Genomic DNA, 25,508 nt, shown 5'->3' with positions numbered 1-25,508 from the left:
TTTCATGCTCTTTTCCATTCAGCAAAGACAGGCAATAAAGGACGTTTATCAGCACAGTCCTGGGTGTTGCTCCATTTCCTTTGTGTTAAAGTGAAGCAGCAAGTATAACGAAAGGCTGAACTAATTTTGCTCGTAAGCACTTGCCATATTTCCTCCAATACAGCATGTTAGATTTGTAACAACTGTTTGGCTTACTACAGCTTTGTCTCACAGTTTCACAGGAACCGCTGCCTACTCAAATATAGCTGTGCCTGAAGTCTACTTCGATTTCATGAAATCCAAAACAACCTGAATGTTAGAAGCACTAGCAGAAAGCTCTTCTACATCCAAATACCATCAAGTCTTGAGTGTAAAGTAATAGTCTTCCTGAAGCAATACTCCATTCCTCTTACAAACCCTTTTCCAAACCCTACTGCAGAGCAAGCAGGCACTTCATGAGTGGGTTCAAAAGAGCAGACACTTTGCTGCTACCTCGCCCATTCTTTATGTCCCTGGCGCTGTCAGAAGCACAAGGAAACGAGAGACAAGTTCGAGTCCCCAGGCCCAGCAAAGCACGGGACATGCCTGCCAAAACAGCAGCGAGGCGGTAGCGCACCCCTCCTGCTCACAGTGAGGACTCCTGCCTCACTCACGGTCCCCAAAAAAACCACCCTAAAACAAACAAACAAAACCCAACAAACACCAAACCAACACCAACTAAAATATGTCAATACCTAGCTTCACCACTGCAAGAGTTAGGAAAATTTTCTATGGACCACACAGACAGGAATAGATGAAAAAGATCCTCCCCCAGCTGCTTGTGTATACAAGTACTCTGGGAAGGCATCCGATTTTTTGTTGAGTACATTAAAATAAGACACAACATAAAATTCTTCAAATATTATTTTCTGTTCTGCTCTAACAGGTTATTGCTTCAAGCACATCACAAAAATTTGAAGACTGTAAACTGAAAATTGGGAGGTGGCAACTACACACATTATCTGAAAGCATGTTTAAAACAGTCTTACATTACATAGAGAAAAATACTTTATTTTGAAATCACTCTTTGGGCTCTAGAAAAGGCCATCAGCACTAACACTGTCTTATTCTAACCCTGCAGAAGACCATGATCACACCAAAGCAAAGCCTGTTTTAACAGGGCTTACTAAGTCAGCTACAAGCTTTCACATACAGCTCCCCATACTGCGTGTCCTCACTGAGCTGAAGAACTTCTGTATGAGATGTGACACAGTCCCTCCTCTGCTCACATTTCTCCATATTCACAGACATAACAGGAGTATTTTACAGGGTTGCCAATTCAGCTACGAGACAAGCTAGATGCTTTGAGTTATATCCTCACTAATGGTAAAAGTTTCTATAGACCGAATTATGGGTTCAAGCAGTCAACAAAAGCATTGGGGTTTTTATCATTACTTCTGCTAACACAGGCACACGCTGCCCTTTGCTGTATTTTGTAAGAGCACAGAAAGTTTTTTTTCGGAAAAAATCTCTCTCTAAAACAATCAGTAACTGTCAGCAGCATTTGGAGTCCAAATATTGTAATTTCTGCTGATGAAGCGTAGGTACTTGTCTCACCAGGGGTTAACGTACATGCATGCTTATTTCTGAGAACAGATGCCCCACCATGCACCCACAGCATTTAGAACTTGCCTGAAAATTTTCAATTTCCTTTCAGGAAAATTTGTTCTATTGTAAGATGTGAGGAGTACAAACCAAGTTATTTAAATTATTTTAAAAGTACATCTAATGATGTCAAGCATTTGCTTAGAAAAGGTATTTTCATCTTAACCCTCTTTTCTATTTAATTATGGCATAGATTTAAGGAAAAATTCTTTAAATTTCAGTATCAGAAGACAACATCATAACCAACAGTAGACTTGTACTATTAAGATAAGTCATTAGAAGTAAGAAAAAAATAAAGTTCAACATCTCTACCTGGATTTTAAAGCTCTACAGCTTAAAACAAATTCTGAGATTATTTTTTAAGAGTCAAGGAAGAATCTTGTGCACTGTACGAACCTTAACTGTCTTTTTTTAGCTCCATATTGGAAAAGTATCAGAGGAACAAGTTGTAGACTTACTGGTATTCAGAAAACAGGATACCTAACAAGTCACACTACACAAAACAAGAAAACTGTTTAATCCATATGAGGAGTGTAATTCAGAACCTTCACTGAACCAGAAAAGATATAAAATGTCTGGGCATTTGTAGTAACTAAATATAAAAGCAATTTCACATGTTTCTTGTTTAAGAACACTTAAATGGAAGTGCCTGAAAAGATAAATATTCCCTTGCAATGGATACAACACTAATACAGAAGAATTAAGAGAGTAAGAACATGAAAGAGAAATTTCGAAAGCTTCAACTAAAATAGATCACTTAAGCTATTTTCAAGAGTTTAAGAGAACACAGCTATCAAAAATTTTCTTCTGAAATCCTTTTTCTCATGCCACACAAGTTCTGAGGCTTATTATGACAGATCATCAGAAAAGACTGTCTGGTATCTATAGCTCTTTGACCATGCCACCGTATCATCCAACTCACATGTAACTATATTAAGTGACAGATTCCCACTGGTCAGAAGAACATAGTTTAGATTCATTGTGCAACTCACCAGACAAAGCAGAAACAAAACCACTGCACCATTAAAAGTCTAAATGCCCTAATCAAAGAGAAGTGTTTCCGCTACTCATACACATAGGCAATCATATTAAATAAGACATTATATTTAGCACAATAGCAATTTCAAAAGCATCTCAAATCCCTACAGAATTGGTTCTTCTTTCAGTAAACTATCCTTTTTTTTGAACAGTTTACAAGTAATATTTCTTTAAAATACTAAATTCTATTCAACCTCACAATATAAACTGATAATAAATACTAGATATTCAAGACAGGGGAAACAAGGGAAAATTAAGGAGTTGCCCCACGTCAAAATCAGTCAAGTACTGATGCCAACATATATTTCAAATAAAAATTATGGTGTTTAGGTGATTTCTTTAATTATTGTTTTTTCACAGAATCCATGTCAGAACTCAGAGCAGTGCTATTTTGACAGATAATATTTTCAAATAGTTTTCAGTTGAAGGCACCTCATGCCTATTACAATCAACAGATATCTGAGACCAGTAACACTAAAAAGTTATATCCCATTCTTTTGAAGAAAGGGGGAGGTTTTAGAAACATGAATACCTGATGATCCCCTGTACCAAAAGCTTCCACTGGAAACAGAAATAAATTACCTCAGCAGGAGAAGTCTTTCTTTTGCCATAATACCCTCTCATTCATTGCACATCTGGGGCATGGATTCATTGCACACCATCAACACCAAGAAGTAAATTGGAGGAAAGATAAAGAGCAAGGTTTGACAAAGACTGTGGTTTACTGAATGTTACTGATTTATTATTCCTTGATTTGACATACACATTTCCATGATCAATGAATAGATGATAAACAACCCAAAAATCTCTCAAACACCGTGAGTTCATATGTGCATGTGTATACACACATACTTTCAAGGTATGCAATGTAAGCAAAGTGTACACTACCCTCTAACACATAGATGCCTAAACGAGAAAGGTTTTCTACGTTACCTTCGCATCGAAGGGCAGGTGACTCTAGTGACTTTCTGCACACAGTGCAAAACTTTCTTTTGTAATGTCCTGGAGACCCAAAACAGTGTGCAACTGGAACCTGCCAATGAAGAATGCATAAGATATCATCAGCCACAGCGTTCACAGTGCCAGTTACAATTCACAGAAACTGCTTTATCTTGCAAGACAGAACAGTATATATACAATGTAAACTAACTAAACCTGAAAATGAATATACAGGCATATCATCCTTTAAAAACAAACTAACTAACCAACACCTCCCCCCCAAAATGTATTTTAAATGCTTAATACTTTATTTTAAATAATAATTTTTAAAAGTCTGTTTAAAATTCTTGGGGTTTAATATGTAATGTATATATTTTTAAGTGCTGGTCAGCTTCTTGATGATTCACAGTGCCATGAATCCAGAGGTTTCCTTTGGGTTCAGTGCTCTGAGACTTACTTGGAATCACAGTTCCTCTCCTAAGTATTCTTAATTGAATCAAGGATGATTAAAGGGTTGCATGTGTACACAAAATACCCTAAAGACACACTCAAGACAATCTGTAAAAGTTCAGTGCTGCCACAGTCAGACTGTATCTTTCACCTCAGCCAACTTGCTGATCAGGACAAAAGCAATGGTCTCCCCCATGCCGCGTCCTAAACAATCCTGTACTTCAAGAATGCACAATGAAGTAAGTGAGATTAAGTCTGCCAGATGTAACACAAGGACAAAGGAACATTGCTGAAAGTTTAATCAAGAAAAATCACTAACACCCAACTGCAAAGCATGTGGTTCCTGTAGTCCTCCTTAGGATTAATCTTTGGGAGGTAAAAAAGAATGAAGAGAGGTACAAAATATGCCTGTGTTATCAGACATGGAGAAGATCACTCAGAGCAGTTGACCAATCATGCAGAGTCACCAGCTCATTTCCCCAGCAGACTTGTGTTGTCTGGAAGAACCGTTGGTACCCAACTGATCAGGAAACTGCCTGTCTAGATCCCAGGATCCTCACCATGTTCGGCTGCCAACCAACCTACCAAAACATCCTTGCCTCCAAAATCTTTGAACTTTTACTTTATGTACGAGTTTGGTATTTACCCCAAAACTTTGGGGTCCATCTCCTACTCCTAGCAACCCAATCAGAAATTTCCATCTCTGCAGCCCTCCAACTCTGACTGACTGACACAAAGTTCATGGCTGGCTTGCATTATTTAATTTTATTCTTTTTAACCAGAGTACTCTAGTCATATAATACAAGTTTATAAAAAGAATATGTATCTCTTGGGGGGTGAGGGGGGGGTGTACTGGAGAGCCTGGGGAACTTAACTGAATTGTCTCAGATTAAGTTCAAGGCTCATGATCCCTAACCACTTTTCTTGCACTTTCATGCTACTTCTTCAGATGAAAGGAAAAAACAGACCTCGCTGTACAGTAACATACAGGTTAGCTGGCTCAGCTATTCTGGAGGTGAAGTGCCACAGCTGTTTTCTCACTCTAGCAACTCCAAAAATAAGAGAGAAGTGCAATTCCCAGCTTGGTGGGGGAAGGCCACTTGCCTAAAATTCATCCCACACGATGAGTTCAAGTGCAGAAAGAGATAATGAGAATGGCTATGTGCACACAGCCCCAGCCAGACACAGCAATTGTGAGGAGTACTAAAAAGCCCTAGTGATACTTTTTTCAGGAAAGCTTTTCTGCACATCCCAGCCTGCATTCAGTTTTCAAGCATCATCTTCAAGTCATCTGCCTGCCCTACTCCCACCACAGCGCAGCCAGCCATCCCCTCTTGAGATCAGACACAGAGAAGACCTTCTTTAGCTCTAGAGAGGGGAATAACCTGCTCTGGACACTGAGCATGAGTACCCGACCCACTCAACAACCTGTGTTTGAAACATAGAGAACTCTTCTTTCCCTGGCCATGAGTTTGGCTATTTTATCTTACACCTGGCATGAAAATGCAGGCTTTCTGTTATTGTCACAGAAAGACTCTGCTGAAGAAAAAGGACACTGTAGATGAAAGGATCAAAGTAGAGTTTTGTGAAAACCTGTGTTTATTTTGGGAAGGACTGAGAAAGGACTGGAAGGAGTCAGACTTACTCATGGTCTGACTGTACTTATCTAGAAGACACAAGGGAAGGAGACCAAGTCTAAATTCTGCAGTCATTCAGACCCTGGTGGCAATCCTCTGAAGTCTCAAGTCACTGCCAAAAAGAAGAGAATAACGGGATGATTGAAATGTTGAGTGGGAAGAAAAAAAAGGGGGTAAACCAGAGAAAAGATCTGATCCTTCAACATCTTCCTTTCAGAAGCAAGCCAAAGAAACTTTGTTTATTATGATTGGTCTAATTGCCTTAGAAGGCACAAGAGCCTGGTGGAAGAGCACTGCAGAGCCTGGTGGAAAACTGAATGGGAATAAGATGGAAGAGGAAAAATGGTAAGGAGCAAATATAACATAACAAACTCATCAATCATATCACGTTTACCCCAGCAGCTACCTACATTTCTTTTGCTGCTGAACAACAAAAGAAGGGTTCTTAGTACCCAGTAGATTGAAAAAAAAAAAAAAAAAAAAAAAAAGAAAACTCAGACCAGGAAAGCCAGAGAAGCAGCATGTGAGAATATGAAATGTTACATATTATTCTCTAGTTCAGATCCATTTGTATAAGTACAGCAAAGACACGTAAGGTGGCCTACAGAGAGAAAATTAATAATTGATGAGAGTTTAAAACTGCCTTTCCAGTACAGCTACTTAAATTACTTTATGCTAACCACTAAAATTGATTTCTGAAGAAAAAGACAGAAAATTTCTGCTAGTAATACCATTAAATAACATCTAAGTGCCCCTAGAGTATTGATCAGAAGCACATCGACAGAAAGTATAGTGGTAACACTCCAGCATAAGCTCCAGAATGACTCTGCGCTCATGGACAAGATACTCCTAGTTCCTATCTTATTTCCTGCCACCATTAGAAAACTCAGGGCGTTACAGAATGTAACAGATTTCCGTAAAAGTTCATATCAGCCTGTAATGAAATTTGATCCTACAGAAACCTAAAACTTAGAATCCAACCCCTTCAGTGCAATCTGCAAGTGCGTACCAGTTCTAAATCATATAGAAAATCCAGCAATGAACTGCTCTTAACATCCACACTTGGGAAAAGAAACAACATAATTGTTTTCTTTTGGTAGTGCCTTTTAAAATTGTCCCTCACCCTGAAATGCCACAGGGTATCAAACACGTGGCCAACAGCAGATCATAAATTTAAGTGCTCGTCCACTAAGGTGGAATCACGATGTGCAAAGCAGCTAAGCTACCACCTAAACCTTCTGGTTTGTGGATGGAGTCAGGTCAGGCCCAGTCTTACTGGTCAGCAATAGCCTGTATACCTCAACAGGGAAAAACAAGCTCTGGAAGGTCTATTCTTCATGCAGCTGCTGCTGCTTTTTTACCAACTCAGGCAGAAGAAAGATTTAGCTTGAATCTGGAGCCAAAGACTTCCAGGTTCAAAAGGAAAGAGAGGAATACATATATATTCAAATGACAGAGTGACAGCTTGGAAGGTGTCCCTGCCCATGGCACAGGGCTGGAACTAGATGATTTTTTAAGGTCCCTTCCAACCCAAACCATTATATGAGTCTATGAGCTGCTGTCTTGGGCAATCTTAAAAAAAGAATAATGTACTAAAAACTTTTCCTAGGCCTGTGTCTACATATTTTGCCCATGTATCTCCTTCTCAATCGCATCAGAGAGACTCGAGCTTGGCAGGACTTTGTAAAACACATTGGACAGTCTGAGGAAGCAGGGCTGCAGGACCTACAGCACTGTGGGGCTAATCACCTTGCAAGTAGGAAAGGGCACATAGAAATAAGGATACAAACTCTCACAGCAGACTCTAAAGGTTGAGCAAAAGGAATTTAACTTAAGGTCACTAGTGTTCTGTTCAAAAACACTGAGGCATTTTAAGCATACGCACAACCCGCTTGCAAGCAACCATTCTCATGAAATACCCACAAGAGCAACCACACGGGCTCTCAACATAAGGCCAAAACAAATGCTGATACAAATTTAAATGGTGTTTCTGAAATAAGAACATCTTCTATGGATTCTGATGTTTCCAGTGCAAAAGTACTTCCTTACCTAATGTTCCTAAAGTCCACTCTGACACAAAAACCTTTGCTCTAGAGATGTAGATACGGTGATGACATCTGAATACACCCCATGATTATTCTGTCCAGGTTAATCAAGGGTCTAGACCACACCCTCTTCTCTGAGAGAAGCTAACAACTCTGTGATTCAAGTTTTCCCAGTATTGACATATTTTCAATTGCTTATTACTCAGTAATCACAAAGAGCCCTTTTATTTGCTTGAAACCTCTCTGCTTTAGTAGCAACACATTTCTGCAACTTAAATACACTGCATGCACCTGAGTAGAAACTCTATTTCTACTTTTTCCTTTAAGGGACAAGGTCTGTCAATTACTCGTCAGTTGTGTCCAAACTGACATTCTTCCTCTGAGCACTTGATATATCACTTGCTGTTAAAAAGCAGCTTTAAGCACACATTCCATATGGAAATTCTGAAATTAGATAAGAATAGAAAGTTAAATGGTGTCTCAATATACTACCGGACAGAAGGGATGAGAAAATCAAACATTTAGTTATCAAAATTTTAATTGGGGCTAATGCAAGGAAATAATGCACACATCCATATGCGACCTCCCTATATCCAGGAATGTTTTTCTCCATCCTACAGATCTCTCTGATATACTATCAGGCTTATCTCCAAGCTCCCAAAAACCCTTTGTGACGGGAACTATACAGTGCATTCAATACCATTTCAAATCAGGAATATCTGATGCTTGTGCTAGTAAGCGAGACTTGTGTAAGAGCTTTCCACTGCACTTACAAATTGCTTGGACTAGAATTTTTGTACTGGAAAAAGAAAGCAATACGTAAAAGACAGTCACTCCTTGCTTTTATTGCTACAGAGGAAATCAATGTCCATCTTTTACCAAGATAAAGATTAAAAATTTAAAGCAACAAACACTGTGACATCCCATACCACTTCTGAACCTGAAGAGTCACTGATACAGCTCGTCTGGGAGTTTGCAGGCTACTAGGCAGTTTGCATCAAGTTTTAATAAAGCATAATAAACTCTCCTGAGTTTATGAACTAGGGATTACTAGCCCTTCCCTTTAACCCTGGGGTTAAAGGGATTATCACTTTGAGGAGGAAAAGGACGAAACCTTGGTGCAGTGCCAAGATTATGAGCAAGCATTGTTACACCTCATTTGGCTTCTCAATTATGCCATGCGACTGGTACACTCCAAGCAACTGCCTTGCTGAAACAACACTGGTAGGGGTCAAGAGATGGACCTCTCGCTGAAGGTGGTCAGGGCTACTCAGCAAGCACCATACAATAGCTGGGGTTGGAAGAGACCTTTACAAGTTGTCTAGTCCAAGCCCCCAGCAATGAGCAGGGACATCTTCCAGTAGATCATGTTGCCCAGAGCCCTGTACAACCTGACTCTGAATGTTTCCAAGCATGGGGCATCTACCACCTCTCTGGGCAGCTTGTGCCAGTGTTCCACCACCCTCATAGTAAACAATTTCTTTCTTGTATCTGACCTGAATCTCCCCTCTTTTAGTTTAAAACCACTATCCCTTGTCCTATCACAACAAACCCTGCTAAAAAGTTCAGCTTGGGATCCATCTGTTGTTAGGCCACCTTGTGAAAAACTCTCACAGCAGCAAAGCCCATTTATCATGAACAAATAAAATGGAGAGAGAACGAACTTTCCCAAACCTGTTTTTATAATATGTAATATAAAAAGGAAAAATATTAAGAATGTATTTTGTGAAACAGATTTAACTCCACCACAACCACCAAAAAGACGTAACAAGAGCAGCAAGATGAAACATCCCTTGATTGATGTACACCAAATACACAGTAACTTGAAGATAAGATGTAACCATAATATGCCAACCAGCTTTTCATTACATTGCATTTCAGCCCGTCTTCTGTGACAGTCTGCTGGGAGAAGCAGTAAAAGTTCAGCAAGCATTCACTGCAGCATTTTTTAGGCTGTGTTGACATAAAACCTCCAACACCTGCAACTACCACCAAGGAATGATTTTCCAAAATTGGATTCTGATTTTTTTCTCCCTAACCTCTCCAGAACTCCCACCCAGTCCAACAACATCAAATTCTCCTTCCCTGCTTGCCAAGTTCTTTCCCTATTGTGAAAACATCTATGAGCCATTTGCAAGAACATTCCTTAAAAGCTAACTCTCTGAGGCAGTCACACAAAAATCCAACAGACATTTGTGACAGCTGAATGAGACTGGATTTATTATTCCAAGGCAAGTGAAGCAATAACCAAACCTTGATGCTCTTTGTCTTGCACTTTGTTGGACCTTCCCATTGCTTCTTGGGCAGGGAAAGAAAGTAAACAAAAGAGAGGTTGTGTCGCAGTACAGAAGTCCTTCAGCTGCAGAAAAATGATATGCTGCTACTGCGCATACAAAGCATGAAGTGTCCGATACAGAGCAGATTATCAGAGGGGATCAGAGGGACTTACCCCAACCCAAAGTATCCTTTTTTCCTCTCATCCATTTTCAGTTCATGAGGAACCGACCCAACTAACCACCAGCACATAGCTGAACCCAGCAGGCAGAAGGAGAAACTTAGGTCAGTAGGCAAGGGCAACACCTGCTTGCCCGAGCAGGCACCACGACCTTCTCATTCACTATCACAACCCACAAACACAGGCTACCCACATTCTGAACTACAAAGCCAAGTTTTGGTTTTAGCATAGAAAGCTCCAGGCAAAGCTGATGACCTAAAAGAGCAGTTTTTCATTCTAGACAACTGGGCTTTAACAACGAAAGCACAGAAGAAAGTGTCATGAGTAGCCCATCAACCTTTCTTGAAGTGGAAATGTTTAGAAACCATTATAGCAATGCACCAACACAAAAAGGAGGAAAAACAAGCACAGCAAATGCCTAACTTCATTAAAGCCACTTGTAATATACTCTCATTTCCATTTAGTTTTCAAAGAACAGGTATATAGAAAATACACACACACTTGTAATACAGCTTCAATTCCAACCTAACAAGGGAAAATAAAACTTCACACTTCACAGGGAATCAAAGAGGTTTTGTTTTCACTGTTATTTTGGTTTGTGCTGGGTTTTTCAGGAGTGGAGTGTTTTGCCCTTCTCACCACCTCCTTTTTGGTTTTTGGGGTTTTTTTTTGTGGTTTTTATTTTGTTTTTTGTAGACAAGTACCTATGGGAATGTAGGGAAGAGAGTGTTTGAATTCAGACAAGTTGCTGAGACCTTAGCAGTGAAACAAATCATATGCCCTGCAAACCATAAAAGCACCACTTGTTCAGAAGACTGATCCACGAAGTCTTGTTTTGAAACATCGTGACCTGGATCCAGTCTGGAATACTAAACACAAGTGATAATGATCAACAATAGTGCAAAAACATTCTTAGGGCAGCCTTGAGAGAACTTGTCAAGAACGATCTCAGGCTGGATGCAGTCATGGCACGCTTGTGACTCTCTGGGCCTCTTCTTGACCCCGGGAAGGAAACCCTACTCTCAGGAATAAAAGTTTCCATGAAATATCTGCTGAAAAATTATTCTCTGACAGTTTGACTTAGTGTCAAATAACACATGCTCTAATGAGCTTTAACAATTGCCATCTTCCCTAGATGAAATCCAGGGCATTAAAACCAAAAAAATCTCATTTCTGTAATACACTAAATACTGACATCCTAGAAGGAACTATCAGGGAAAAAGTCCCACCAGTGTTTCCTCCTATGTCAGACCTTTTAATAAATAAATAATAAATAATCTGAAAGGAGAACAGGGAGATTAAAAAAAAATAAACTTTCTATACATTCTATGAACTATTATAATTTGCTTTTTGCTCTGTTATGTTTTTTAAGCAAATGCCAAGTTCAATATTTACTTCGAGAGAGCCTGCACGCAAAAGGACATCTCCCATATGGCAGACTTCACTTGCACAGTAGACAAGGATTAATGCAACTTGGATGACCATGTAAAGGACAAGACAGTCCAAAAAGAACAATACAACCCTGTATTTTCAAAACATAATGATTACAGGCTTGACACAGATAACGCAGAAGACGCTTTGCAGCTGAATACAGCAACACTGAGCTCCAAACAGCTTTGAGGGCTGATAACACCATTCAGATAAAAGAAATTCTACTGTGCAGGAGTCATAGTTACATTTTATGTGTAAACAATAAACAGTTAGATAAAATTCACATGTTCAGGCAGGTAGAGAATGAGGACTGGCAAAGGAACTACACTGTCATCCACTACTGATGGAAGTGGAAACACTAAAGTTTAAATGCTAGATATTTTTTACCACGCAAAAGCAAATACACAAATACTATTTTGAACTATGAATTAAAGTTAAAGCAAATTCACAAAAGAAGCAGTCACAAAAGCTTACAACTGTGACATTGTGAGTTAAATGAATGTTTCCCATTTGGATTTTTACCATCCCACCAAAGGCCCTTGCAAAGACATCTATATCATCCGACTTACCACTCCTTTTCCCATGCTGTAGTGACTGATGGCTCGTTCTTAGTAATAGCATTTCTCACTATCTACATGTCCTGTGCCACGGGTTCTAAGACTTAGAGCAATATTTATTACCATTTCACTGGCAACTGTTATATCAGATACCTTTTTGCCACCTAAGTTATACCTCTCAAGATGAAAAGTATGTGGGGAAGATGAAGTGTGCAGCAAAGCCTAATAGCATTATTTTCTAGACAAAGGAAATTTAGTAAAAATGAGTAGCTAATTTCTATCCAGTTTTCTGTAATTTGAGTTACACTTTCCTGTCTCACTCCCAACATAGGTTTCCACAACATAAAGGAACTTATAAAGCTTTTTAGGATACAAAGAAAGGAATCAGCTCCCCTTCACAGGTTCCCAGGTCTACAGAATGTGTTCCCATAAATGTGCCTTTAATCAGCAATGTCTGCAATGCACATGATTCTGCCATGTCTCATTTGGCTTTTGCATATGGCTACTTAAGGTATTTGTAGTGTTTTACTACTTCTCTAATAAGTTTCTCATCGCCTTCCCTTTTTTTGCTTTTCTCTTATCCTTTCCCAAGTGGATAATACACTTTCTTTTTCCTCAATTTAGCTTCTTAATACCTTAGTTGCATCCTATTATCTTCTTTAAATCCAATTTATTTTTCACATCCTTTAAAAGCAATCTCTTAAGCTTCATGTCTTATGAGAGGAAAAAGTCACAGGGCATCTGAAATCAAGTACTTTATTAATTACCCAAATAAATAAATTTGAAATATTACCATCGGTTGAAGCCCTCTGACTTTTTTGCTGTGAAATCCTATGCAGTGACTTTATTCTCTGGACACAACAAACAAGCAAATTATTAAGATGCAGCAATCAATAGAAGTCAAACATAGCCCCTTCACTAGGGGGGCAGAGAAGCTTTAGTATTTTCCCAGTAAGATGAAATCACTGTAAAAAATTTGGTGACTGTACGTACAGAGTTCTTCTTTAGTATGACACACAGTATGGTTTTCTGAGAGCACTGATATCAATCAGTCACCCCACTCCGTTATTGTGAGGCTTCCAGGTAATGACACACAAGTCTTACATACAAGAACATTAAGTAACAGTTAAAGAATGTCAATAACTGTCTCTTCAAAGACAGACTACCCACAGCTCCCCATAGCAGGGACTTTTCAAAGGAAATGTAACTTTGCCTTTGAGCAGCTATAAAAGCCTCAGTAGTGACTAACACAATTGATTTAAGCATTATGTTATTAACAAGCCACCATGGTACTACATCATGTTCATTAGTAATAAATTTGTTCTACTATCCCAAGAAAAAGACAAGGCAGTGTGTGCTTACTCACCCTCACAAGGCTGGGAGCAATACATGAGCATGGTATCTTGATATTCTTGAGGCACTTTTCATGAGACATGAAGTTGCAAACTGCAGAAATAAAATAAGAACCTTGAGCAAGTCTTCACAAGCAAGGGACTTTGTGAAAAAACAAAAAATAATATGGAATCGAATACAGCTACGAACACATCTTTTAAATCATATTTTATCTCCCCTACGTTTGAGAATGTACACGACTGTCACACTTCTTGCTGTGCATAAACTCCAGCTCATTTTGGCTGCGGAAAAGGAAGGAGAGTTTATCCTAATGCACCACAGGACCACAGCAAGTTATGCCCTCCCAGAATCCCTCTCCATCAGCACCAGACTGAGCTCTTAAATTTCAAAAGAGATTTTAAACACTCTGAAGTAAAAAAACCAGCTCTTTGATGTAGCCAGAGCAGATAGAGATGTTTGAAAGTGAATTATTCTACAAGCTGGTGCATGTGACAGGAATAAGTGGGAGAAAACAACAGTATTGTTACACACTGAGCATAATGGATGAAGGAGATGAAATTAAAGGTCACTGGTTGCATGCAGCTTTGAAAGCCAAGAACAACTAATTATCTCTTTCACTGTGGAAGCAACAGGTTTAGAATTCCACCCAAGCTCCACAAAGCATACTTTCAAGCAAGACAGTGTTTGAAAAAAATAATTTCTCATGGGGGTGATATTTTCCACAGCTTCTTACCATAGATTTACATGATGTTAAGCTGTGCAAAGAAAACAAGGGATTCTTTATTTCATTCCCACCACCTCGCATTAATTAGGAACTTGTAACACATGCTGCTATATCTTTAGAGTCCTCCTTCTTTCAGAATGACTCTCTTACTGTTTCAAGCGTGAAGCCTTACACAGATGCTTAAGACCTCTGCCAGTGCCTGGGCAGAAGATCACTTGCCAGCAGTAACTGTTGCTGTACACAGGAGGTTTTCCCACATCTTTGCTTTTCAGAAGCACACCTACCACCTCCTAAGTTTCACCAGCAACTGAAAAAACATGCATTTCAAGCGTCCCAGCTGCAGCCCACTGCCATTACTGAATGCATGTGCTAGTGACATCAAAACCAGGCAATTTTCTCCGTCTTCCCTTCTCCAGCTCAGTGACTTCTGGTTTCACATCCCTGCTTCTCCCATGGCAACTCAAGCACTAAAATCCAAGTCCACTTCTCTATGTGGCTTACTGCCAGACCATGCAAGGTAACCTTTCCTTTTGGTGGCACAAAAAGAAGGATGACCCCTTTCACACTGGCACTCATCTTAATGTGAGCAGTAAGCAGACGTGTGTTTTTCATTAGCCTGCAAGTCAGAAAAAGAAGCAGCACTGCAAGTCACTACTGCATACGAAGATGTTATTCATCACCCATGGTGTAACACAGTTATTACTGCACTGATTAAAGAAAATAGGAATGGAGCAAATCCAAACCTTTTACTGGCTGCTACTAAGTGTGATGCACATCTTTAAGGTTGATAGGGTTCCTCACTAAATGGGTAAAAACAGTTAACAAAAGGATGATAATGCAGATTCTGAGAGCTGCAAAGGCAGATGTCCAACATGTTTGGAGGTGGTCGCTATGTAGGAAGAAGCACAGAGCCCGTCAGCATAGAGGAGACCAAAGAGAACAAGTGATTGCCTGGGCAGAGGAAAGATGCATCTTCTACTCTAAAAAATAGGTACAAGCCCACACAGTGAACTGGTGAATTCTTACCACACTTATGTACGTTATCACAACATGGATGTAGATGGACATGGCCTACTCTCTCCTCAGGTCGCCACAACATTTCTGACAACTGACACTTTTAGGAGAGTCAGCTGGTTGCTGTAAGAGCAGGTCTGCAAAGGCTGCAGGAGAATACCTACCTGCCCATTACCAGCTAGTTTGCAATCTACCACATATGCCCTGCCACTGCCAGAAGGCATCTGCCCAAGCCATTTGTTTAGGCAGCCTCTTCACTGCCTCAGAGGTGCTACCTGAAGCTCAGCTGAACCTGGCTAGGTGAGGGGGACTGCAGGCAGAAACATGGTGACAAAGGCTCCCATGGCTCCAACCCACAACTGGTGACAATATGAAGCTTCAAATATAAACAGGCAACTGTGAAGAACTTCATAAAGGAGAGCTAGTCAAGGAGAAAGCATCAGTGACTAATGAAATCCAGTGAAATGGCACTGCTTTCCCTTGTTTTTCTGGTTCACAAGCGGGCAGACCGAAAGGAAAGAACAGAGCAATGTGCTGCATATTGCTCCCAGAAATTCTATGATCTGCAGAAGCAGCAGGCAATTTAAGTCCACACGACAAGCATCTCCAAGTGGCTACTCGCTTTTATTTCAAGTGCACACACAGTAACTCAATACACAAGTTAACCAAGCCCTCCACAAACACCTCTGGGAATTCAGAGAAATGGCCATCAGGCACCACAGGACTGCTCCACATCTGGCATGAGGCATGGCTTTACAGCAGTTTCTGCCCATAAGCCTTCAGTTCCCAGGACACATTTTGCTTGACTTGGTGATTTAAACAGCTGAAAGGACACCCAGTCCTGAACAAAATCCTACGTGTTGAAAATTAGTTTTGTTTCCTCTTTGAGGAAATACTTACCATAATTCAGTTTTGCTGGTTTTCAAACATAAATTCATTTGTAATTTTGTATTTTAACATGTTAGTCTACTTTTTTTAACTTTAAGAACTGTATTTCTAAAGTAGAGCTACCAAGTTGGTCTCCAAGGAGGATCATGGAATGTCAACACAAAGACCAAAATAGATTTGATCCTCTCCTGGAAGTGTGATCAGTTTAACACACAACTCACTGTGGACCTATACACATGTGTGGTTTTTTGACAGTTCTACAGTGGGCACCTGTTTTCCTAGACGCACCATTACAACTCTAACTTCACCTTTCGCCTGATCTGTAAAAGCTGACTCAAGGCTCATCAACCTGTAAAAGTATCTGTCCCCCGCTTCATACACATCACTTTACATTCATCAACATTAGGCAGTAAGATGGTAGATTAAAATTAATTCACTTAAAAAGATTTGTCTGCAATCCTCAGCAGCTGATGTCCAACATGAACTCTCAGCTCCCTACTGGCCCTTTGCGTGGGCTGTTAACAGGACAGTTGAGTAGCATACACCCTACTAAGGTCTCTGCCTCAACTCCACCTGCAACCTCGATTGAGTTCATTGCTTCCCTCTGTTGCTTTTGTCTGCAACTCAAACCTAGGCCTGCAGTCAGTGTGGTTTTATTTTAGCATTTCACACATCGTGAATGCCAACTTTCAGTTCTGGAGGGAAACTCCCATGTACAGCACCCTCAGTTATGTCTGTCTTCTGCTAAGATGCTCAGAAAACAAGACAAAAAATAAAGGCTGTGGTTATGGTTAGCGACTGACTCTGGCACTGGACCACCCTTTGGGTGGCCAGGGGAATGCTGCCTACGTTTTCTTGAGCACATGGAAACTGTACAGGACAAAAAACCTCCAACCTTCTACACGACAGGTGTCTGCAAATATTGTAAGTGTATAGATGTTGCCTACCCAAATGTGCCAACCTTGAAAGGTTATCTTTATAAAAAGATGGAACACAGTAGATGCAGAAATACGGAGTCCTCATGAGGTATCTGAAGTGCAACTTTATTCCTCCTACCCTGAACTGGAATGTGCCTTTGCACTCTGCACATATTTTTAGGTTAAAAATTTGAAGTATTCATTTCAGCAATTAAACAGATTTATAAATAGCTTCCTGGACCACATGCAGGTGGTACAATTACATTCTCCCCATCTCCAGCTTTACAGCAACTTCCATTCTTCATCATAAACCTGCACACCCCAAGATTCTCTCTCCTCCTTGTTCACATTACAAGCTTCAACTCATTACTGCATTTTATGTGTCAAATAAAACTCATTTGTATTCAAATTTTTCTTTTTCCATCTGAACAAATCCCAGCTGCTTCTTCTGCAACATTTTCTGCCTGTTGAAGCTGGGCAGATCTCTGAAAAACCAGGTCCATGTCCCTTAATGCTTCCCACCACACGTTTCCAGAATTAACAGTGGAAAGACTTCAAAAGGCCACAAGTTTAATTGCCCCTAGAGAGGAGCAATTGTTTGAAGAGAAGGGGGACATGAAAAATCCAGCTCCTTACTGGTGGCAAAAGGATAAGATCACAGATGTGTACCTTGTGATAACTTTGGTCAGAGCCCGCATTGCTAGTGGATAAATCCAAGAACCACCAGTCTCCTGGCTGCAAACTCCAGGGTGGTGAGCACCCGGAGTATGACCCTGATGCTGTTTCTCCAGGGTACTGTTGGGGTTACGTGGGCTCCTTGGAAAGGTGACAGCACAGGCACTTTTTTCATTACCACATGCCTGGTGCAACAGACAACCAACCCCGGCAAGAAATCAGAGCCATCAAGTTTAGCAGCAGTCTCAGGGCCAGCACAAAGTGCACTTTCAAAGCCTTGTGCTTCATAGCAAACGTGACTATGTTTCAAATGCAGCAGGTACTACAGAAAGAATAACAGCTCATCCGTTTACTCCAGAGGGGTAATTAATTTTATCAGGGTGAATTTTTCAATTCCTTTGCAATACTTTCAGTAATTTTCATTTTCATTAACTCCAGTAGAGAGCATTAGAGTGCAGTACATCTGAGTACGTAGTCTGAAGAGTTAAGGTCAGGCTCTCATGTTGTGAAACAGCAGGACTTCTTTCAGCTTGCTAAAGCACAACAGTTTACAGAAGCCAAGATTCTTTTACTTTAAATCAATACACTAGATCATAAATTACACCATGTAACATACATCTTGTTTTTATCAAACTGAAAGAATAAATTAGGGGTAAATTATACCCTCAAAAACATTCCCAGGCTTCCTGTAAAGTTTAGTCATGAGAAGAGATTTACATTAGTACTTCTAGAAACATAAATATTTCTCTTAAACGGACACAATTACTACATATCTAATATAATCCATATACAAATATAATCCATATGACACCAACTTACACAAGGCATCAACAACAGAGAACAAGAGGGAGTATTTAAACTTTCCTATGCTACATCATGCCAGCATGGCAACCTGTTCTGTAGTTAGAGGCATTTCCTCTCCCCAAAGTCAGAGCTATTCTTCAGAATACAAAAGTTCCTCAGCATTACGAAACGTTTGCTACATCAGACACCAAGCCCGAGAATGTTACAACTTCAGCAATTAACAGAAAAGCCTTGGCATTTATCAAAACAAATGACTGTGAAAATTCAGAGGTCTCGCATCATTTGCTCCTGAGAAGACACCTGCTGGGAAGGAAGAGATGAGGACATTACTAAGCTCAAACCATGTGGGAAGCATTGGGATTTCCACCGTTTTCTTCTCAGATCTGTAAACCAAAACTCATTCCAAGCAGAAAGACAAGAGTAGTAACAACCCTGCTCAACTGATGTCAATCATTCACATTATAGTTTAGACAGTGTGCTATTTCTGTGCCACATACACTGTCAAAATAATCTCTACAAGAATATTTACTACTTTGGGCACAAATCTCAGCATGTCCCAGAGATAACTGTAATGAAAGCACATAGGTAACACCTTACCTTTTTTTACAGAAAGCTGGGCAGCAACTGACCTCAAGAGCTCAGGTAGTCTGTCCTGAAAGGAGGACAAAAGGTGGGGACGAAAGGTGGGGGGGGGGGGGGGAGAGGAGAAAGGGGAGGGGAATGGGGGATAAAGAGGAAGGAAGTGGGGAGAGGGAAGATCATGCTCATTAAGTGAAAAAAATCTTTTTTAATGTTTTTTGGATTGGTGGTGGGTTTTTTTTAAGAGCACTGGCAATCACTGCTAGACTAAGTGAAAACAAGGTGTCCTCTTATTATCCCTCTTACTAATGAAAGGATGCAAACATTTGTTCAGTCCAGCCGCTTTACCCAGAGTTACCCTGAAACACAGCAGGACCCTTTGCCTTCTGGGGATCGCCAAACCAAACTGCTTTAGTCCAGGTCCTGGAAAGACTTCCAAAATTCCCGTTCTGATTGCCAGCACTCGTAGAGATGTCTTAGCTTCCACCTTGGTTCTGCCAGAGCTCACAGTCATGAAACAGCAGCAGTGTTTTATAAAGAGGCTGGTTATGAGTGCTTGGAGAAGGAAGATGGGTACCTAAAAGCTGAACATGGAAGAATCAGCTTTCTCAAATTAGTTTAATGAAAGTACACCTAGGCACACCATGGCAAGGATGCTCAGTGCAGAAGGCATAGCTATTGCAGCGTGCCCCAAAGACAGAAGGAGGAAGGACAACTGCCTATGGATGGACAGAGCAAAACAAACACCACATCTAGCAAAGCCAGGGAGTAAACCAAAGCTTCAAAGCTGTTATGCAAGACAACAATAACAGTCTCTACTTTCCAAACAATGAATCAGTGGGACTTAAAGGGCATATCAGCACCAAGAGAATTCAGGCCAAGTCAGTCTAACACTATCAAAACAAAGTTTTATTTTGGTCAAAACTAAGTAGATTATTTCCTCCTCTCTTCTGCTCCTCCATAGCATGTGACTGACATGACACAAGCCAACATATGAGGCTTGATCTTAGAGTGCCTCTGCCCTTTAGGGGCTTTTTCACTCACTTCTGAAGTCCTGCAAGCAGGCTATTTAGTTCAGCAGGACTGCCTTTGCCTTCACTGGAGAGATCCATTGATAATTAGAAGACAATAGCTTTGAGGAAATACCCACAGGCTAAGTAGTCATACATTGGAGAAAAATACTTTTAATCTCAATGTTTTAAAATTATTATATAAAACACACTGTTATCAAACTGCTTATGCAGGCAGGACCATTCAAACTGGTAGAGATGCTATTTTCATGAGTAACTTAAAAGCAATGCTCTCCTTTCACTTGAAGTTTGTGGGACTTAACTTTAACATTTGCTACACAGCTTTGAGCCCCTTTTCCATTGTAGCAGCTTGCCAACACAAGACACACTTAGCTTTTTTGTTTAGAACCGTGACCACAGGCCAGCCTGAATACTGTGACTATTCACTGAAAGGAATGCTGGACACAGTACATGGACCTTGCCAGCTTATTTCCCAATTCAGCAGAAACATGCAAAGACCTGTGTGCAATACTGGTGTGCTCTCTCAGACAAAAACACAACCTAGTTTAAGTTTAGAAGTCTGTGGTGCAATGCTTGCTAAATGTCACCAGGAAAGCTGTCACTAGAAGCTTTGATCTTTCCAAAACATTTCAAACAAGAGCAAGACAGGAATGGAAAAATTTCTGACAGCTTTAATAAGTGAGGCATCAAAACCACGCTCCTCTCTCACTGCCGTGAGAAACCTTGGGCCTTTAGTGGACTTCAGTGACACTTTGTGGATCTTCCTCCTCCAAAAATCCAGAAGAAATAAGAAACCTGTTAAGGTTTTCCAAATATTTACTGGGTGTCCTTATAGATTATTTGTACTTACTAGGCCCTTTCTCCTTCCAGAACTCTCCGGGCTTGCCAGCTAACCAGCCATACCTGCCTCTGCTTTAAATGGAGATACCAGCATACACCCTGTCTGATAAAAATGCAGTTTTTCCCTGCATAATGTGGATGATATTGTACTTTGTATTTCTAGACTTGTCTACTTGAGAGCAAGCTCTATTTATAGGTATAGATACCCAAAATAATGTTTCTGTAACATCTGAGCTCTGTAATTTCAAGGCAACACATCTGAATTCCTATTAATTTGTATTTCAGATATGCTGTTAGGAAATACAAAAGCAACAAGTGAAGAGAAAACAAGACAAGCTACTGAAAAACAACAGAGTCAAATGAATTCAATTATATACTTGAATCGTCAATCATCACCCATTTGGTTACAACAGGTCTGCTAAAATGTCGTTAGTCTTACAAAGTCCCTGGGCTAAACTAAGAACCTCTCACTCCCTCATCAGCAAGGCTGTAAATATTCTGATGTCTTACGACAAACTCTATCTTGTTTATCCCATTTTCCATGGTACAGTAAGCCCAGAACTGACAAACGAACTAACAGAACTCCACCTGTCAGAAAAACACCCTCCCCATCCTCCCATCACCTGTGAAATGAAGGTGGGCACAGAATTTCAAAGGCATGTGATTTTAGCATGAAGACATGAAGAGCTTTTTCTTCCTCAGACAGATGGAAGATAGCTAGTGCCAAACTTTCATTCAAATCCAGAAGGCACCAGCACCTTCTCTTTTCCTGAGGTTTAGGCCAAAGACAGGACTGTGCCCTGTGACAAGGCACTGGTTCACTGATGGAAATCTAGAAATCTCGAAGAGGGCTACAACATCAGGAGAGAGCTCAGCAACTCATCTCCTGACAGTTTCCCCAGAAAGATCCTCCAGAGCAAGAGGCATTGCACTCACAATGTGGAGTTGCACAAGGAGCCTGGAGGAACACAGTTTTTGCACTCTGTCGATTCAATTTGTCTTTCCACTGCTAAACACACTACTGGTGTGTGTTAGCACACTACAGTGAAGTCTCACCCATGATGCAAAGGCCACAGACCATTGGGATGGCTGTGACTCTCCTTCCAGCAAAGAGGAATCTTAGGGGACTAGCAGGGGTACTCAGTGATCCTGAAGGCAGGAATCCTGAAAAGAAATCATCTCTGAACCACAGAAATCTATCTAAGCCCAAACAATTAAGCACTCTAGTAGCTCTTTTGTACAGGCTAGAGGATGAAGGTTGCCCATGCAAACTAGATGCCAGACCATGGTACACAATCATGGTTTTCTTGCCAGATCTTCCAGACTGCAGCCTTTCCACCACTAGAAAGGGTCAAGCCAGTTTGAAGTCTGACAGAAAACCTCTTATCACCCTCACTGTACCTGCAGTGAAAGCCTACAGCTCCTAACATCTTTGAAGGGAGAAAAAGAGAGGGCACCAACCATACCCAACTCAATTTCAGCAAGATGCCATAGTGGTAAAAAGAAAATCAAGTACCAGATACCACTACAGACAACCCTCTTGAAGACCACTTCAACATCAGCCTTTTCCCCTGACTCTGTCTTAAGCTGGAACCTCTTCTGTCTTCTGCTGCAGATTACCCATGCAGTCAACTGAACAATAACAAACAGTGGCTAGAGCAGAGAGATGCCAGCTCTGCTGCATCTGAAAGGGCAGAGAAACATGTAATGGTTGAAAACAGGAGACTGACAAGGAAGACTGTCCTGGGTTCAGCTACAGCAGGGATTTTTCTCCTTCTTAGTAGCTGGTGCAGTGCTGTGTTTTTTAACTTTCAGCCTGGGAACAACGCTGATAACACCGATGTTTTCAGTTGTTGCTAAGTAATGTTTATTCCAACGAAGGACTTTCTCAGTCTCATGCTTTGCCAGGGAGGAGGGGAAGCCAGGAGGAAACAGAGACAGGACACCTGACCCAAACTGGCCAAAGGGGTATTCCATACCACAGCACGTCATGCCCAGTATATAAACCGGGGGGAGCTACCCGGAAGGCCCAGATCACTGCTCGGGTCGGGCTGGGTATCGGTCGGCGGGTGGTGAGCAATTGTATCCTCTCCCCTTGTTATTTCACTAATCATTATTATCATTGGTGGTAGCAGTAGTGGTTTTGTATTATACCTTAGTTGCGGGACTGCTCTTATCTCAACCCGTGGGAGTTACATTCTTCCGATTCTCCTCCCCATCCCTCCGGGAGCGGGGGGAGGAAGAAGGCGGGGAGTGAGCGAGCGGCTGTGTGGTTCCGAGTTACCGGCTGGGCTCAAACCACAACAGTTCTTTTTGGCACCCAACATGGGGCACGAAGGGTTGAGATAACGACAGATCTGACCAGAGTGTGTCTAATCATATTTGTGATAAGCATTCATTGTTACTACTCGTCACAATGGTGATTATTTGGCTCTCAGACTTGTTGCGCTTGATCTCAGAGTTTCAGCATGTTGTACCTTACTTACAGCCACTATTTGCTGTTTTAGTGTTTATCAGCTGGGGGGCCTGGGCTAAGGTTCTTGTTTCACTGTACTTCATGGTAATGACTTGTAATACAATAGACTCATTGATCATGAAACTGGTCTGGTTTGTGCTTCCAGCGTGGCCATCATCTCTATATATTGGGAGGTATATAATGAAATATTTTAGCAATTGCATATCTTTTTTTTTCTCCTCGGGGGGTCAACTTACGAAGAAGGCATTCTCTTTCACCCCCTGTTCCCCCACCAGCCTGTTTGCAGCAGCAGTTGAGAGTTATGAAGGTTTTGGATGGCCTTTGAATACCCTTGAAACCTGCCTGCTGATTGTGCTGGGGATCAGCATGTTGGCAAACATACGGAGTGTGTTTTACCCACAGCCATCCCGCCTTGAGAACATCCTAATTCGTTTAATCTCGAAAGTTAAGCAGTATTGGGTTCAAATCTGGTCTAGGGTTAGACGACGATACAGGAGGACCACCAAGAGATTTTCCCTGAGGCTGGACAGTCATTAGTGGCAGGGAGTGTGGGATAGTATGGGCAAGTATCTAGCCCAGTGGGCCCCTCCAGTGCTTTGGAACTTCACCACTGAACAAGTGCAACATCCGGAAAAACTAGTAAAACACTTAAACGAGGTGTGCTGTTGTCCTGGCTGTACCAGAGAGGGACATATCATGGCAACGTGCTGGGGCTTGGCCTACGCCTACAGAGCCCTGCTCAACACTATCCAGCACCTTCAAAGGGAAAAAAATGTCTCTGGATCTGATGGCAAAGCAACAGACAACGCAGCTATGCCAACTACAAGCACAGCAGCTACTCAGACCCTGACCACAACAGACAACACAGCTACTCCAAGTACAGCAGCTGCATCAACCCCAGTGACAAGCACAGTAGCTACTCAAACCCGGCAGCAACAGACAATATAGCTACTCCAAGCACCGCAGCTACACCAACCCCAGTGACATGCACAGTAGCTATTCAAACCCCGACAGCAACAGACAATGCAGCTGTTGGTGTTACTCAACTCCCAAGCACAACAGCTGCACCAACCCCAGCAACAGACATTGCAACCACTCCAATCCTAGTGGCAGACACTGCAGCCACTCCAACCACAGTGACAAACACTGCAGCTAAACCAATTGGCCAGTTTGTGACAATGTCTGTTGCCCCTGTAAGCAAAAGCAGACGAGAGGCACAAAGAGCAACCCGCGAATCGAAGAAAGATGAAGACCCAATGCCATTACTACATGCAACAGCATCTGAACAAAAGTTACTACTACGTGGATCAGAGGAAGAGGAAGAAGAAGAAGAGGTCACTTCTCGACCCCGGACCTCAACCGAGCTGCGGAATATGCGAAAAGATTTCACCCGTCTTCCAGGGGAGCACATTGTCACCTGGTTGCTCCGATGCTGGGACAATGGGGCCAACGGTCACGAACTAGAAGGTAGGGAAGCCAAGCAGCTGGGATCACTTGCTAGGGAAGGAGGAATTGACAAAGCGATTGCAAGAAAGAAGCGAGACCTCAGCCTTTGGAGGCAGCTCCTGGCAGCTGTGAAGGAAAGGTTTCCCTACAAAGACGATATTACGAGTCGCTCAGCCAACTGGACCACAATAGAGAAAGGCATCCAGTCCCTGAGGGAATCAGCCATTCTAGAGATGATCTATCGTAGGCCGGATGCCAGGAACACATCCGTAGATCCAGATGAAGTCGAATGTACATGACCCATGTGGCGGAAACTTATATGGAGTGCACCATCATCATATGCCCACTCATTGGCATCAATGACCTGGAATGACGGAATATCACCAACAGTGGATTACCTGATTCGTCAACTCCGAGAGTTCGAAGACAATTTCACCCCTTCCATCATTTCAGCTGTAGAAAAACTGTCCCAGGAGTTCAAACAATTGAGAGACGATTTATCCGATCTATCCAGCTCCCCACGCGTACCAACCCATGTCTCAGCTATTAACAGAAGGCGCCCTACTGCTCGAGAAAGAAAATATAG

The 25,508-nt window shown here is 41.4% G+C and overlaps 1 protein-coding gene across 7 annotated transcripts in view; it reads right to left on the bottom strand.

Annotated features, from left to right (window-relative positions):
- Window positions 1–25,508, bottom strand: part of DGKQ (diacylglycerol kinase theta) — a 98,189-nt gene that overhangs the window by 49,673 nt on the left and 23,008 nt on the right. For 6 of the 7 annotated variants that reach the window (XR_003995175.1, XR_003995173.1, XR_003995174.1 and 3 more), the window contains exons 2-3: window positions 13,542–13,621; window positions 3,595–3,694 (exon numbers count right to left, since the gene is read on the bottom strand). Coding sequence is in view for 3 of the 7 variants with exons in the window: in XM_030512954.1 (XP_030368814.1) it covers window positions 3,595–3,694; window positions 13,542–13,621 (180 nt within the window). In the remaining 4 variants the exon portion in view is untranslated. Of the gene's footprint in view, window positions 1–3,594; window positions 3,695–13,541; window positions 13,622–14,536; window positions 14,627–25,508 lie in introns of those variants that run through there. The other variant, XM_030512955.1, reaches the window with a different exon arrangement.

Source organism: Strigops habroptila, chromosome Z, assembly GCF_004027225.2.
Source record: "Strigops habroptila isolate Jane chromosome Z, bStrHab1.2.pri, whole genome shotgun sequence".
Lineage (NCBI taxonomy): Eukaryota > Metazoa > Chordata > Aves > Psittaciformes > Psittacidae > Strigops > Strigops habroptila.
This window is presented reverse-complemented; position numbering and strand designations above follow the sequence as displayed.